The following is an 18,327-nucleotide window of genomic DNA, read 5'->3' on the forward strand; positions in this document are numbered from 1 at the left end:
ATTCTCCTCTCTATTTTTCCTTTTAATCCATTTATCATTACTATTTTCTTTACTGATTTTCTTTTTAGTACAACAAACTTTTGAACCTCAACTCTACGAACGGATCGTATGCAACATCACTTAACAACTTCATTTTGACTTCTTTATAGATTTACTTACTTTTATTTCCAAAAAGATTTAATTTTGAGAAAATTATTTTTCTTAAGTTACCCAAAATTTAGAATATTACACTTTTAGTAATTAAGTTTTAAACTTAATTTCAATTTAGTCTCTCAATTTCAAAATGTTACAATTTTATGATTGAAGTTTGTGTTTTATTTCAATCTAGTCCTAAGTTTCGTAATCTATAATTTTAACTTTGATTTTTCACTAAATACTCGTTTCAATTTTCTATGTTAATATATTTGGTTAAACATTTAACGTCGAGTTTAGTTTTCATTATGTACCTAAAAATTTTAACTTTTATTTCAATGTAGTCCCTAAATTTCATAATATTACACTTTTGGGTTTAGTTTTCATTACGTACCTAAAATTTTAATGTTGGAGTATTAATTGATTGCTTAAATTATATATAAGTTTTTTCTCTATGTATATATGTTTCCATGAAGTTTTAGTTTGTATCTTCATATTTATTTTGTGTCTAATAAGTCTCTAAATTTGAATAATGTTTAATATATAATTGAGCTTCTAATTATGTGTCTAATAGGATTTTGACGTTATAAAGAATTAAATTTAACTGTTTATATAAACAGTTGAAGGATATACTTAATGGAACTCTGAACATCCATTTTTTATTCTAGTTGACTTGTGAATTTTAGAAAATATTGAATAAGTTAAGTATCTATGAGATACAAAATTAAAGATTCAAAGACTTATTCAATGTGATATTAATTGTTTAATATTTTATAAGATATATTTTTAAAATTAAGACATGATACAAAATTGAAAATTGAAAATATATTTGGAAACTTGGTATCAAATTAAAGATTAAATTTGTAATTCAATCTCAAGGTTATTTAGATTTGGGGTGGTTTTGAAATTTAATTAGGGAAAGGGGGTATTTTGAAGTTATTTAGGGGAAAGGGGTTCTTTTTTTGTCCCCATCCGACACATTCACCAATATATTTTTATCTTATTATGTTTTTCCTCTGCACATTATAATATATATATATATATATATATATATATGTCAAAATGCGTCTGTTGAACAGACGTATTCTGACCGCGCGTCAAGGAGTTGTCAACTCCCTCTGAATGTGTCTGTTCAGAACAGACATATTCAGAGTGAGTTAACAACTCTATTTTGATGCGCGGTCAGTATGCGTCTGTTTTGACCATTTTTCTTTTCTTCCACCTCCTTCCACCATAAAACAACCCTCATCCCTTTAATTTTTTTCATCTTCACGAATTCATCTTCCCCCTCACTGAGCCTTCATTTCATCTTCACCCAAAAGAAATTCATCTTCCCCTTCATCACCAAAACCCTCATTTCATCTTCATCAAACACGAAATTCCCTTCATTTCTTCCCCCTTCTTTATTTATTTTAAAATACCGATCATCTTCTATCTTTATTCCCACTTCATATTATTAATTTATTTCGGTGTAGTATTTTATTTGGTAAGTTGATATATTTTTGTTATTTAACAAAGAATTAAGTTTTTGATAATTTTTACTAATTTTTTTAATGTTTGTTTTGTTTACAGTGGATATTATATTGAAGAAATTTTTACAAACCATTATTCAAAGTTTTTTTTTTTTTTTTAAGTAAGGTGCAATATTTTACTTTTAATAAGTTGATATATTTTTTATAGTAGGTTAAGTTCTTTTGTATTGATTCTCATAATTTTATATTGGTTTAATTTCATAGATTATCATAAGAGAAAATTACATGTGATTAACATTGTGTTATGTATGGGGTTAAGTATTAAAAATAACTCTAATAAATATAATAAACTTTAATGTAGTCCGCTTTACTGTTGGTTGGTATTTAGTATTTGGTTGGTACTCTATTGTTGCTTTTCTGGTTGGTATTTAGCTATCAAAATAAGTAGGTCTTCTTTGATTAAATATAATAAACTGTAAGTATGTCTTCTTTGGTTTTTATCTACTTCTTTAAAAATAATTACCTTGCAATTTTATTGCTACTTTGGTAATTTTTTTTTTTAAGATGGAAAATTTTACTGAGGTGATTTTAAATGGAATCAAACAAAAATAGCTACCAAATCAACAACGAAAATGTCAAAATTAATTTATGTGAAAAGATACTTTCAAGATAAAATACAATATCTAAAATGACATGGAAAATCTTCCTAACGTGTGTATATCCACCCTAAATTATTTAAAACATACATATAAATGTAGATCACTTCCAGTATTTTGCAAGAAACAAATCAAAATAAACCCAACCTATTGTTCTTGAGAAAAAAAAATGAAAAGCAAGCTAATGATCTCAAATATTTAGAAAAGAGAATCAAGAAACTCAAAAAAAAAAAAAAAAAAAAAAAAAAAAAAAAAAAAAACTTCAAATATCTAAAAACAACAAGCTGAGAACCAACTTAAAGTCAAATAAAAAAAAACAAACAAAAAATTTGAAAACAACTCATACTTTGTTCTAAAAGAAGTGTAAATTTTCTAACCAAGTCTATCCAAATGAAATCACCAACAATGGTTGAAGTTTGAAAAAGAATTCAATGTGAGTCTTTGTATGCTTCATTATTATCATTGTCGTTAAAGAAAATCTTGAACATCTAAACAAAAATCAAATAATATTTCTTATACATATCAAATTATGATAGTTATTTTAAAAATATAGTTTAGAATGTTCGACTATGATTTTTAAAATATTACATCATAGTCTCAAATTATTTATGTTTAAACATATAAAAAAGTCATTAATAAAAAAATATTACATAGTAAAAATAATGTTTTTTTATACTTTTAGTAAAAATAATCTAACTCAAATTTTTAATGGAAAAAAATAAATCTTTTTAAATGTAAAATTTATATTTAAATCTTTTTTCATTTTGTCAAAATTTTAAAATTTATTAATAGTTTTTAATGTAAATTAAGAATATGTTCCTAATGGAAAAAAATAGTGATATTACTTTATTTTGTGGAGAAAAGAAAAAAAACTAAAACAAATTAAAGAAAGAATTTAAAGTTAATAGTGATATTGGATTTAAACTAACACGTTTTATTTTATAATGGATTAATTGGATAATTGATTTTAAAATTAAGTGAAAGAACATGCACATGCAATAAATGGGAGAGTTTTGGAATCCCTTGTTCCCACATAATGGCTGCATGTAAGACCATTAGGGTAGACTACTTTTACTACATTGAACACTATTACAAAATTCCCACTTATCTGGCATGTTATTCACCCCAATTCGAGTCCAGATAAAAAAATGTTGGTTTGGTCCTAACTTCTCCATTATTTATCCGAGCGAATCACGAGTTAGGAAAGTTGGCAAACCGTGGACTTATCGCATGCAAAATGAGATGGATCGGAGGGAACGTTACAAGACACAATGCACAATTTACAGACAAGAAGAGCATATTAGACAGATTTGTCCCAATCGAGCTCGTGATGCGACTTAGTTGTTTATTTTTAATTGTCCTTATTGATTGTAACTTCTTTGACTTATTTATTCTTTATTAATTGTCATTGTATTTATTGATTATATTTATATAATGAATGGTGTATTCTTTATTAATTGTCATTGTATTTATTGATTGTAATCACATTGATTTTTCCTAAATGTTTAAGTTAAATTTAATATTGTTTTTATGGGATCAGATGGACGGGGATGTTACCACAAGGCCATACAACAATTCGGTTTTGTACTTATAGCATAGCCATAGATTCGAGGCTTTTTGGGTAGATGAGCATATCGATGCAATGCATTGTCGGCGAAGAGAGGCTGCTATTCGAAGGCACGAGAACCTAGACCCTCGTATATTGAACTATCTATGAGCGGCAAGATTCTATGAAGTCTTTCGTATAAAATTTATACAACTAGACTGGCATCTGGTAACAGCATTAGTGGAACGATGGCGACAGGAGACACACACTTTCCACATGTTGCATGGAGAGTGTACAATTACACTTCAAGATGTAGCTATCCAATTTGGACTCTCAATTAATGGAAGACCAATGATCGAGTCTCTAAATTATGACTGGGAACAACTTTGTGCCCTTCTTTAAGGCGTAACCATGAATGACGTCGTTCTTAAGGGAGGTCGTCTAAACCTGCTATGGTTAGCTGATCAATTTAACAACTTCACCCATATACCAGACAATGTAGATGAAGAGGACCTGCAACGATATGCTCGAGCATATATTCTCATGTTGATTGGAGGATTGGTATTTCCCGACAAATTCAACAGTAGAGTACACCTGATGTATCTTCCTCTCTTGGTAGATTTTGATGTTGTCGGGACTTACAGTTGGGCCATTGGATGTCTTGCATGGTTGTATAGGCAACTATGTAAGGGTGCGATGGAAAAGACATTGCAGGCTTACTTCTATTGCTGCAAATTTGGGCATGGGATCAATTTCCTCTTTTAGCGCTTCGACGACTCCATAGATACGAGAACAACTTAGGTGACAGACCACTTGCAGTAAGGTAAGCATATTTACCTCATTATTGTTGTGTTTATTATGAAATACTAATAGCTTAAATTCAACTTGTGATTGTTGTAGATGGAATGACAACTATTATGTAATTAGAGCACCGACGCATGTTCTAGTATAGTATAAGCACATACCAGATACATATATACCTAACCAAGTAATATTTTATATATTCAGAATGTTTCAATCTTCTGGTTAATTCATATTTTGACACATATCCATGCAGATTATTTGGGAGCCATATAATTATCCTATCCAACTATTATCGCCATACTGTCTCGATGATAATGAGATATGGACATCCAAATGTCTACTCATATGCTTCTTCGTTGTGGAGTGGCATCACCCAGATCGTGAGATGCGTCAATTTGGGATGTTGCAACAAATTTCTCAACCTTGCAACACAGACGCCCGACTTCATCCACACGATCTAAGGGGCAGACATGAGCGAGACCGGATTGTATATTTGGCTCCTCAAATTTCAATCTGGAAAAATTGACAGAGTTTGGTTGTTAATCGACCTCTTATTAACAACGATGTAGGTACCGAGCCTGGATATATTGAATGGCATTCCACTATGAGCAGGCTGTACATAACTAAAGCAGAAGCATCCTATCACTTGTTGGTATGAGCTTATTGTTTACTAGGATTGTTTGATTTTATTTCTTCATTGTACACCAAAATAAGTTTTAAAGTCATTAACTTGTTATTCAATTCTTTTTCAGGTCGAGCTTCCAAATTTTCCATTATTTGCTCAAAGAGCCTTGCGTAGACTCACCTCTATATATCGAGTGTGATATTTCGATAGTGATGTTCCAATGGAAGAACAAGGTGATCCAGCAAGACATGAGGATGTTCCTATTCGACCTAATGTTCGAAATAAATATCCAACAACGATACTCGATCATTTTACACATACTTCCATGATGTCCTCTTCCTCAACATTTGAATTTTGTCCAACAACCCCCAGTACACTAAGTATGAAAGAATGACAAACTTCACATGTCCATCTAAATGTCCATGACCAGTATATGACATATCGACAACGTAGTGATGGTATACACTTTGCAGAGGAAAGTCAACCATCAAGTGTAAGAGGGCGTGCGATTGTGGACACTATGTGACTGAACATGATCGATCTAGGCGTAATAGAGGATCTTCTTCTAGTCATGAATAAATAACATTGTACATATGATTAAATTTATTAATGAAATTCAATAACGAAAATGCACTTGCAGTCTACAACACATCTTAAAGAACCTTGAATATTATTTACAATAGTCGAAAGTTAATATCTATGTTTTTGCATAAGTTTCTAGCAACTTTAAACAAAAACAATAATTTAAAATTTAAAATTAATATTGAGTATATCAAATCAATCATAGAAATTTCTTGATCTCAAAATAACATTATTATTTATACCGTTAAAAAACTAGTAATATTATTATCAAAATAAAAAGAGATAAGTGAGATGGTTGATTTTAGGTAACAATGATTTAAAATTAAACAAATGAAATATTATTAATGGTAAAAAGTAATGAAAGAGTTGGGTTTCAAGTTGTTAAAAGAATGAAAAAAATCAAAAAAAAATTATGATTTTATTAATTAAAGAGTTGTGTTTCAGATTATTTTATTATTATTATTTTTAGAAGAGACGCATCTTTTTTTTAAGTGAATGCGTCTAAATAACCTTCCTTATTATTATTTTATTAATTTAAGAGACACATTCGGATGAAAAAAAAAAAAAAAAAAAAAAACTTCTCCTAAATAACTTCAAAATACCTTTTTCCTAATTAAATTTCAATACCTTTTTCCTAATTAAATTTCAAAACCACACCCAAATCTAAATAGCCCTTCAATCGCACCTAATAATTTAACGAGAAGAAATAAAGAAGATCCCAACCCAAATAGTTCTGACTGAACAACGAACCATTGGAGAACTCCAAAGTTGGCCCACGAGCCTGAATGATACCCATTTGGCATTTGCTACCCACCCAAATTCAAATTTTTAATCTATCCCCATAGCTTTTTGTCCCTTCTCATCTACTTCTTCATTTAATATATTTAAAACTTTCAACCGATGACATTATTAAATCACCGATTGACATACACATTTTAAGTTAATGAGTGAAGACAAATCCTAATATTATATCACTAACATCTCTGGAGAGATCATGTGTTCGAACTCCTATAATATTATTTCCGCCTCAAATACTATTGATTTCCACTTGTTGAATCTTTTTTTCACATTTCAAACTCACAAGTGAAGGAAAGTGTTAGTGATATGATATTAAATTCGCATTCACCCATCCGCTTAAATTTTTGGGTCAATCATTGATTTAACATGGTATTAGAGAAGTCCAAGAAGGTCCTATATTAAACAGATAGATTTGCATCGGTAGGTTATTATATTGAATTTTAATTTATCATTTTTTCCTACATCTTAAATCTTAAAAGACTTTCTAATTTTGTCTTTATTATCTAATAAGTTATTGAATTTTTAAAAAGTATTTAATATCTAATCAGTACATTAGCTTTCAATTTTGTCTTTGATTGGTCAATAAATATTCAATCTCATATCTAAAATACCAGACGCCTAATTGATAATGGATGAGCATTGAAATTCCATACAAGAGGCTGTTGCTTTTGGGCCTTTTCCCCTTCTGCGAGGCAAAGGCTCTCCATCAGTATTGTTATGTCTCAACTTAATGGAACGCAAAAATTATCAAACTTCCCTATATATAAATTTTCTTACGTTAAATTACAAAAATTTTAAGTTGATGTCTATAGTTCATAAAATTTAACAAGTATCTTTAAATTTTGTATTTAATAGATCTTTGAATGAATTCTAAAGAATATCAACCATAATTTATTGAACTTTTTATTCTATTTTCAATAGATAATTTAATTTTCAATATATATTTTAAAAAATTTATAAACCTAGTAGATAAAATATTAAAAATTTAAGGTCCCATTATATTAGATTAGTTAAACTTTAAAATATTTAAATAAGTCAATGAATAATAACTTCAATTTTCTTTCTTTAGAGCATATGTGTGCCTTTGATTTCTCGTTAGTCTTTTTTCTTCAGTCTCTTAAATCTCGAGTTGTGAGTTCCTGTCTTTTTTACGAGGAAAATACGATTAATTAATTATACTACAATTTTGATTTAGTCGATCAATTTTACAATTGTTTTTATTGAGTCTAAACTTCAAAATGTTTCAATAAGATCTATAAATAATTTAGAATTAAAATTCTATATGTAATATGGTATGTCCATGTATTTTATAACATTAATGTGTGGTAATTAACCACTCTCAACAGTAAACATATGTTGATTTTACATGACGTGAAGTAGAAACTATTAAATAAACAAAAGTGAGCGATATGTATAATAAATGAGTTTGACTCGTTGTTTAAAACCTAAAATATGTTACAAGGGGTAAATCAACCAACATTTATCATATAAACATTTTATACATCGTTGATGTTAAATTTTGAATAGGAAAAATACATCTAACCTTCACGTGATATGTATAATCTCCATTAGTATGAAGTCTTTTGAGGTGACACCAAAAGTAAAGTCACGAGGGTTTATGCCCAAAGTGTTATTTGATGTATTAACGTAGCTAATACACTGTTAATGAATCACGTATAGCTGTTGATGAATGAAAGTGAGGATGCATGGTCTCCTGTTGTATGTTGAAGAGGCACATAGAGAATTAGAGAAAGAGTACCATCATAAACTGCAACAGCCAGCTAATGGGGTTCTTCACAAAATCACAACCACATACCACACACTACTTTGGCTGCCACTGCTGAACACAAACTTAAATTATGTGCCAATTTCACATGCAATTTGTTTCCTCTCACCACTGCATTGAAATGACTCTATCCAATTTTCCTTTCATTTCTTCCTCTTTCTCAATCATTTCTTCTACCACCTCATCCATTACTTTATCATTTATTTCAAATTCATATTTGAAAGTGTTCTAAAATCATTAAAATCAACTATTACTTTATCATTGGAAGTAATTCTATAATCGTTAAAATCACTTTTGTTATTTTTTAAAACACTTCAAAACATTTTTTTGTCATTCAAAATCAATCTTGACGATATAAAAATTACTTTAAAAAATGTAAAATTAAACAATAAATTGATTTTATATGATTAAATGCGACTTTCTTATGATTTTGAATATAATGGAAGTTATTTTAACAAATATGACTGGATGATGTTCTTGCTGCTCTTTTTTCAATGAAACAAACAACACAAATAAGTATTTCTTTTTCTTTTTTCTTTTTGGAAAGATAAATGCAAATGTGTTTGATATTTTTTTTTTATATTTCTTTTGTCAAATCCAAAATTTAACAAACAAATTAGATATTAAAATATATGTTATATTTGTTATATGTCTATGTCGAAGAAAATATTGTTGTCTCAGTTTTACATAAATATTGAATTTAAAGGTGTTTTAGATAATAAATTATCATTTTAAGTTTTTAAAACCAGTTGATATATTTGTTATTTATATTATATTCACATTCGTAATATTTTATGGCTTATATTTATTTTTTGACTTTTTTTTACGATACACTGAAAATATTGATTAACTTCTCATCTTGTTGTAAAATCTACAAAAAATCATCTACAAATGTCGATGAAAAGATCGACAAGTTGACGAAAATTTAATACCTTTTAAGCAGTTAAAAAATGATAAAATTATATTTTTATTTATAGTTCTGAAAAAATTGAAAACATGAGTATAGAGAATTAATTTTATTGTTATCAACATGAGTGTAGCTCAACTGACATAGTGCTCGTACAATCGATTTCGAGGTCGTGGAAATGTTTCTCATAAATGAAAAGAAATAAATAAGAATAGTTACCACACGTTTGTATTTTCTATTAAAGCTAGAAAAGGAAATAAACATAGGCATGTTTGGCAAATGACGAGTGAATTACAATCCATTAAACATTTTATAATTTTTGTGTGATTGAGACGTCAAAAAAAGTAAAATTTGTGTCAATTATATATCAAACTATGTTCATGTTTTTTTTTTTTAAAAAAAAAATTAATAATAAAAAAAGAGTTATGTTCATGTTGTTGCTGGCCAATCAATTTATTAATATTGCTTATTTTCCATATATTGTTAACAAATATCGAAGACCGCATATAGTTCGATTTGACGTAATACGTTGCACCAAAGGGAAACCTTGACTATGTTAGGAAACGAAAAGACTTTTCATAGTATAAAGAATAATTTGACTGGTCTTGCCTATAAAAAAACTAGGGTAAATAAATCTTGACTTTATTTTTACTTTTATTTCAGCATATATATTAATAACAATAATTTTCAACTTTTTTTAATGCAGTATCTGGTAAGGAAAATATTCAAAAATTTCTATGAAGTACTTAAATTTTTAATAAGATTTTATACTAGTTTTTAACATTGCATCAGGTTAAAAAATTCTATATATAATAACGTTGGTCTTCTTTATTTTCATATAAATTTTTTAGAAATTTATTAATATTTATTTCTAGTTTTTTCCCCTTCAAATTACGGATTAATGTTGTCTAGCAATTACATGACATTAAATTGAAATGAAATAGGAAAATGCTTCAAATAGATGGTCTCAAAAGGGCAAACAATCGCGTTTTCATATATAAAAAAGAAACAAATTGATTAAAATGGCAGGGAATTGCCACATAATAAATAGTTAAAAACTATAATAACTACAAAAATAAAATAAAATAAAATAAAAAGTGCTTCGATCCATGAAGAAGATGATGATAAAAAAGGCCAAGCAATCGCGTGTTTGACGTAACCCCAAAGCCCAAAGTTGTGGCCTTTGCGCCCTTGTTATTCAGCAACCGCGTGCTCAATTCCTTCCCCCTTTAAAGCCCCAATCGTTATGCAAAAGCAAAACTCTTCACATTTGTGTGTATCATATCAGTAATGATGATGCTTATAATTAAGGAAATACACAATTCTTCCATTATATCTTTCAACTTTCACAATCAATCACTTCCCCGCCCTCCATTTCTCTGCCACTTCCCATGTGCTTTTTTTTAAAAAAAAAAAAAACAAAAAACAAAAAATGAAAAATGAAGTGGAAACAAAATCAATGGAATAGTGGTGGGGATTAGGTGGATGTCGGTGAGAGTGGAAGATTGAAAAGCGATGTGGGTTTGTCAATAAAAAGTAAGCAAACTTATAATCTACATTTAAGTCGTGTTCGAGTTAATTTTTAAATGTTTAATTTAAAAAATAAGTCTTTTTATAAGAAATTAGAGTGTTTGGTAAGTAGTCAAAATAATTTTTCATATGTATTTTAATCAATTTTTATAAAAAATATTTAAATAAAAATTTGAAAAACAATTTATCTCACGAAAATCCAAAGGGATTCTTAATAGAAAAGGGTGTTGTAGTGCTAGCCCCCAACTGGGCTCCCACTCTGACATTGGGCGATGAGTCAAATTCCGAGGCTTTGACTGACCCCTGCCCCCTGCAGATCGGTCGGTCTATTGTTTCTTCCCGATCCCGAACATACTGGGAACTGTGCTGCACATGGAGGGCCTCCTAATTTTGAATTCAATTCCCCATTTAAAACCTAAAGTTTGAGACAATTGGGCTTCTATGGCCCATTTTACTATCGCTCCTTCCCTTCTTTGCTTTGGTTATTTTTGATAAATACAACTGGTCTGTGACAACCAGATGACTCAAACAATATAAGCTACCACAAACCTTAGCAGTATACAGAATAAATATGATGTGTATATTTATACATACAAAACTTTTTTGTTTTCTTTTTTCCTCTGGCAGTGACAGTTTGGATGTCAGTCTCAAACAAGGGCTGCGCTTGTGAACTTTTTTTTTTTTTTTTTTAATTATTATTATTTTTAAATCCATTTATTCCTCCCCCCGCTCCTTCCCATAAATTTGGATTATTTATGTCAATATTTCAGGGGTTACTTTAGGTATTGATTTAAAAATGAGATAAGTCAGGGGGAAAGAGAGCAACAAAAAATGACATAGCCAAAGTGTGTGATTTGTATCAACCATTATTATTATTATTATTATTGAGAAAGACAGTATCAACCATTATTAGTGACATATTATTATCATACTGTTTTTGTTACCATCCTATATTTAGATATCCTTTTAAAACTAACTTTCTATATTTTCTATCCATAATGATTAATAACATGGAATGTGACTTCAAATCTAACCAATTTATGTATAAAATAGGAAAAAAGAGAGAGCCATCAAACAATAGCGAATATATCAATCATCATCTGATCTAAGTTAATTAGTAATTATTAATGATTATACTTGAATATACATATAGGGCCATCATCGTTGCAGTTATATGAATTAATAATATTATGGCATGAAATAAAAACATATAACGTCTATTAAACCTCATTTTGTAATTATTTAGTTTTTAAAAATTAAACTTATTTTTTTTTCAATTTATTACCAACATCTTTTATAAGTAAAAGAGTTGAATTTTTATATTTAAATATATAAATATATATATATATATATATTTGAGTTGAATCATTAGTAAAATTCCAAAAACAAACCACATTTTTTTAGTTTTCAAAACTTGGTTTAATTTTTGAAAACATTGATAACCAAACAAAGAATTTAGAGGTGAAAAGTGTTGTTTATAGATTTAATTTCAAAAATAAAAAGTAAAAAATCAAATGGTTACTAAACCGGGCTTAAGTTATATATCTTCGACAAGGACACACGTGGTTGAACTAGAAACATGTTTACAAATATATTTTAGGTTAAAAATCAATTTTAATCCGGTAAATTTTCATAGAAGCAATAATTTAATCCCTATATTTTTAATATTGCAATAATTTAGTCCTTAGACTTTAGCATATAATAATCGAGTCTGGTAACAATTTAATCCTGTCGTGATAAATCTACAAAAGAGAATTTTCACCAATATTTCTATTGAATGAATTGGAACAACCAGTGCTAAGTTGCGTAATAAAAGCAAGACCCAATCTGGCGCATCCCAATTGCTGAGCCGAATTCTGGGCCCAAACTGAAAACGAAGAGTCCGGTGTAGGCCCAAATACTAAAACTGGGCCTGATAGATGATCGAGGCCCAAAAATACGTTGTAGAGAGATTGAAGCCGATTCTCTTGGGTTGTGAAGTATTGGGTCCAAATCAAAATCCTACAATATAGCGGTACTTCCCCACCTTTCCGGAACAATTCCTCCACACCACAGCTACAGCACGTGATCCTCACTCCCAACAACAGCGTATCCCTCACGCGTCCAATACCAAAAGCACGTGTTTTACATGCTCTAAGACCATCTGCCACGTGTCCATCCCACGCGGCGCCGACTTATCTCCTTCGGTGGGTCCCTTCAGAGTAGGCACCAACGCTCTCTACATCCGACGGTGGTAATTGAATCCACGTCATCATCTCCAGGCAACCACAGCTTCACCGAATATTCGTTACCATACGAATTGAATAATTCCATTTTCGTTATTAGAACATGGCAGAAACGAAATCCCCTTTGGCACCACCGTTCGGCGTTTTAAATGTCCTGGACCTAATAGGTTATTTCTTCTTTTCTTATTTCTATAAAATCCCTAATTTGTTCCTCTAAGAAACTTTCCTCTCTTCATTCTTCCCTATATTCCAGAATTTTGATGGCGAGGTTTTCCTTCAATTCATCAAAGTCTTGCTCGATTCTCGTTTCAATTCGATTAGATTCTGTTCATCTTTTTTCTCCGAAACTTTTTCGTTCTCAGATTTTTACGCACCCTTGTAGTTCTAATTGACGTCTATTCGAGGGAGGAGCCACCGTGATCTGTTCAAATGGGAAGACGTGAGTTTTCTTTCCTTTCTTTTCCGTAGTTTGATCGATATCGATGGTGTTTTTTTGTTGACGTTTTCTTTTACGAATTAATTTTTTGTGGTCTTAGTATCTTGTTCCTTTTTCATCATCTATACATGGTTTGACTTTTCGTCCTGGAGTGTTTCTGTTTGTTTGGCTGTGTTGATTGTCATTCTGGCGTATTGTGCCGTCTCAAGGATCATCGGATCCTTATGTGACTGGCCCGACGAAATTTTGATGTTTCATTGTGCAAATTGTTGATTGCAAGGGTTTGGGATTGATGTTGTCTCATCTTGACAGGTAAAACTCAGCGAAAAAATTCTCCAACGGTGGATAGTGATGATGATAGTAGTGTGAGTTCTTCATCGACTATGCGGTCCGATCGTATGTCTGTTGTAGGGATTGAGGATTTTCATTTTGACAAAGATACTTTACTTGATCAAGCTCTTGATGCTTTATATGAGAAGAGGTATTCTTTCAGTTCTTGAACGGTTCTTCGTACTAATTGTTCTTACTTCGAGAATGAAAATTGATGCAATTTGTTTTGTCATTAGTAGCCACAGCTGTTGCCCCATTGTAGTTTATAACTTGTTGGTCATCATCATCATTATTATTATTTATTGAAAAATATATTATGTAGTTCTTAAATGAAGACTAAAGTATGTTCGACTTCTGCTGTAGGGGTTCCACGAGAGAGAAAGCGTTGGCATCGATTATAGAAAATCTCAGCAGCAATTTGCAACATCAATTTGTCGAAAAGAAGTAAGTACTCTCTCCGTGCAATTGTTACTTCTTCCGAACGTGGGCTTCAACTCTTTCAGTCTGTTTTTCTTGTTTATTGATTGGAACGGTCTCCTTTGATTTGTCTTGGGTACTGTTCCTAAGAGTGAAGGATACCAGCGTTCCTTTCATTCACTTTCTTGGTTGAATATAATTCTTTTTGTCGATTGAGCAGAATGTAGTCTTGCTGCTACAATATAAGAACTGCTCAAAGTGGGGGAAGAAAAAAGGAGAGAGATTTCATTTGTGTGAGAGATTTTGTGGGGGTGAAACCTTTGTACACACATTAGAATACTTTTCTAGGAAACCAACTATCATATGGACCTAAAATTATTACCGTGTGCTCTTGCTTTATTTCCATAAATATGACAGTATGGTCATAATGGGAATGTGGTATTAGAGTGCGACAATTTTCTAGTCAAATTTCTCCTGTAACTATAATTCAGCCACAAGATTGTCATTTTACCGTTTCATCATTTTGTTCAGTTTGATCAAATTAAATCTTTAGCCAAATGTAATGTAAGAAACTGAAACTAAATTCTCCTCTTTTATATTATGCAACTTTGATGCAATCATCCAACTAATAGATATATGTTAGATCCTATTGGGGGAAAAAGAAAAAGAAAAAAGAGCATGCATGTTGATTGATTGCATTTCTTCTTCCTTTGGCCAGATTTGCTACTCTGCTTCATCAAGGCCTGAATTGTATCAAAAAGGGTTCCAGCAAAGAAATATCCTTGGCTTCTCATGCAATTGGTAGGTGTTTGATAACATTAGCCTTCCCAAGTGTTTGATAACATTAGCGTTCCCAATTACTATGTATCCATATGCCAATTAATTATATGATCATATATACTTTGTAGGATTATTGGCTTTAACTGTGGGTGAGGGAGACAATGCTCGGGAAATATTGTCAGAATCAATTCCCTCAATTTCTCAAGCTCTTAGATCTGGCTCGGAGTCCTCAAAGATATCGGTATTTGATATGATATTTGTAATCTGAAGTTTAAATTCAAAATAAGTTGATGATATTCATTTTACTAATTTGCATGGGATGATAAATTTTCTACAGCTGCTCGAATGCTTGGCAGTTACCACTTTTGTTGGTGGAAATGACATGGAAGAAATTGAAAGGTCATTACAGCTCATGTGGCAAGTTGTCATTCCCAAACTAGGACAAAATGTATTCCCCTGTCCTTTCTTTGTTATCAAACCCCCCCCCCCCCCCCCGGGCGGTTCAAATCAATATGTGGATGCCTATTTTGACTGTTGTCTGCTCTTCGAAATTCATAGGTAGTTGCAGTCAGGCAATCAGCAGCTATCATTACAGCTATGGTGTCTGCATGGTCCTTCGTCCTTACAACTATGGATGGGTTGAAACTTAATTCCAAAGATTGGCTAGAGTGAGTAAATTTTTGTTATGCAGCTTCCTCTTTTTCTATTAATTTACTATTTAGTTTTTTCCCCCTCCCGTCAATCCTTTATTTTTGGTAAGAAATCCAATCTTGTGCTATTGATTTGATTGTGGTTGTTAATGGGTTGATGTCATAATTTGCATGTCTAGGTGTGAAATAACACCATCCCAATGAATTTTCTTAGGTGGTTGGAATGAGGACATCATTTGGGTTGATTGTGTTAATATGGTAGTAAACAAATGTGCAAAAAAATGTTCACAGTTTTATGAAAATTTGGTAAATAAATGTCTAGAAATGTTCGCGTTGTATTAAAATATGCTTTTTTTATTATTATTATTATTTTTTAATCTTACATTTTGATGTGATCAAGGATTAAAATATCCTCTGATATGTCAATATATCTATTGATATATCCTGGAAGGTTTGACGTCGGTATTAAGCATTAATCGGTATTTTTCGTTATTTTAAAAGTACCCGTAGAACATAAAAAGAAAAATCATCTATTAGTCTCAATATGAAGATATATAGTAATAACAAAATATTTAATTGAGTTTGGAAGTAAATACAACCTAACTTTTAATTTAAATAATTTTTAGGATCTTTTTTATTTATAGAAATATTTGTCGATATTGATATATACGTAGAATTAAAATGTGATATTGAGATTGACATCAATATTTTAGTCATTAGTTTATGATTTTGTACCCTTTATGGGGCAATACGCTTTCTTTCCAAAGAGAATATCAAAGGCTCTATGGTAAAAAAACCAAATCAATATGTGGAGAATCCTTACTAACATATTATAATTTTGAATTTTCCTTCTATAAGAAGCGGAAATATAAATTTTGGCACCCTATGTATGTCGAATTGTTGATCAACGGAAATTATTATACTGCAAATATACAGGTCAATATCATATTTATCAAGTCTTCTGGACAAGGATGACCGTGCTGTACGCATTGCTGCTGGTGAAGCACTGGCACTGATTTTTGAGAGAGGCATTTTGGAGAAGTTTTCTGCTGAAGCTAAAGGATCAACTGATGGCTCCGCCCTAGAGGAAAGTAAACCGAGGGAATGGTTTATGCATATACAGGGACTGAAGGGAAAAATCTTAAATCAAGTAAAAAACCTTTCGATGGAAGCTGGTGGTAAGGGTTCTGCTAAGAAAGATCTCAACTCCCAGCGGAATACATTTCGAGATATTTTGGAGTTTTTTGAGGTACACAAAGATCATTATCTTTATTTCTTCTTTAAGTTTGATGATTTTGATGTCCTTCTCTTTTTAGGCTCATTCGATTATCTGTTCTCTGATATTAGGATGGTTATTGTCCTGAAACTTCAATGAAGATTGGAGGAGATCTGTTGCAGACTTCAACATGGACTCAATCGATTCAGGTTCCCTCATCTTTTCGTTGTCTGAGTATAGTATGAACTCTTCTTTTCATTTCGTTTCACTAAATTTCTATACTTTTACAGTTGAACTTCTTAAAGCACTTTCTCGGAGGGGGATTTGTTAAGCACATGCAGGTTAGTTTCTTTGCCTTTTGTATATCAACACGTTTTACTTTACAAGTCCAATTTATTCTTTATCTGCGGGTGTTATTCCTATGACTTCTAAAGCTTTCTAATATTCTCCTTATTTTTCTGTTTTAGGAGAACGAATTCCTTCATGATGTCTTTGGGTTCACTCCGAAGAAAAAGTTTCTCTTGGACAGCGAACATCGAATATCAACCGCGGAAAAAGTTAGTGGAACACTAGTTATTAATTATTTTATTTATTTATCTTTCGGTTGAACGTGTTTTACTGAATTTGTAAATTCTATTCCTGCATATGGCAATGTCATTTTTATATTAGTTGACTTTTCTCTCTTCTGATTAGCGTTTGTTTTCCTAAAATTACAGAGGATGTTCAAGTCACCAAATTCAATTGCCAATAAGGCAAGGACTCAGCACTTGAACAAGCAGCGAATGTTAGCTGAGGTAGGTCTCTGCACATTACTAGAATATGAAGGCATTTTTTCTTTTCTTCTTGGGACATGTTTGGAATGACTAAAGAGATTTTTTTTTTAAATAATCATTTTTGTGAAAACTATTTAAAACAATTCGAAAGCGTTGTCAAATACTTTACTTTTTTTTAAAATGACTTTTGTTCCTCGGATCGATTTTATGAATATTTTATATGTAATGGTTGCCCTCTTGGTACACAATCTAATGCCTAGAACTAGACATAATTGGTTTGGACGTTGTTGAACTCTCATCTTCAATAAAATTATACATTTTCTGCTTGGATGATCCTCTTGCTTTTATGTTTGCAGGGGAGAAACATTGGACACTATGCTGTAAACGTGGGCGAGTGAGAGATGTAGAATTTATTTAATTGTTGACATGAATTAGATATATTGAGGTGCTGTTAAAGGCTGGTGCGAGCCTCCACGATCTGTTGATCCATTATTATATTTCCGAGATTGTAAAATAGTAGGAACTATAATTACTCGCAGTTCATAATTCGGGCTGTTAATCTCGGAATCTCATGCTGTACCCTCACTTCGTAAGTACTGACAATTCACATTTAATTTCGATTTAGCAAGTAATTTACTATTTTATTATTAGACGGACATATT

The 18,327-nt window shown here is 30.9% G+C and overlaps 1 protein-coding gene across 1 annotated transcript; it reads left to right on the forward strand.

Annotated features, from left to right (window-relative positions):
• Positions 1 to 13,107: 13,107 nt before the first annotated feature.
• Positions 13,108 to 18,315, forward strand: SAT32 (interferon-related developmental regulator family protein / IFRD protein family). Its single transcript, XM_039041666.2, has 13 exons — positions 13,108 to 13,502; positions 13,812 to 13,980; positions 14,193 to 14,273; positions 14,965 to 15,047; positions 15,155 to 15,267; positions 15,364 to 15,474; positions 15,585 to 15,694; positions 16,613 to 16,925; positions 17,024 to 17,101; positions 17,183 to 17,233; positions 17,360 to 17,449; positions 17,609 to 17,686; positions 18,022 to 18,315. Exons 1-13 carry the CDS (start codon positions 13,493 to 13,495, stop codon positions 18,061 to 18,063), a joined length of 1,329 nt encoding a protein of 442 aa, XP_038897594.1. The 5' UTR covers positions 13,108 to 13,492; the 3' UTR covers positions 18,064 to 18,315.
• The last annotated feature ends 12 nt before the right edge of the window (positions 18,316 to 18,327 follow it).

This window comes from Benincasa hispida, chromosome 9 (assembly GCF_027475165.1).
Source record: "Benincasa hispida cultivar pf3 chromosome 9, pf3_genome.v1.1, whole genome shotgun sequence".
NCBI lineage: Eukaryota > Viridiplantae > Streptophyta > Magnoliopsida > Cucurbitales > Cucurbitaceae > Benincasa > Benincasa hispida.

Coding starts and splice junctions, on each gene's coding strand:
- SAT32 (XM_039041666.2), top strand. Junction 14,274..14,964: donor CATCAATTTGTCGAAAAGAA/GTAAGTACTCTC, acceptor TCCTTTGGCCAG/ATTTGCTACTCTGCTTCATC. Junction 17,687..18,021: donor AGCAGCGAATGTTAGCTGAG/GTAGGTCTCTGC, acceptor TTATGTTTGCAG/GGGAGAAACATTGGACACTA.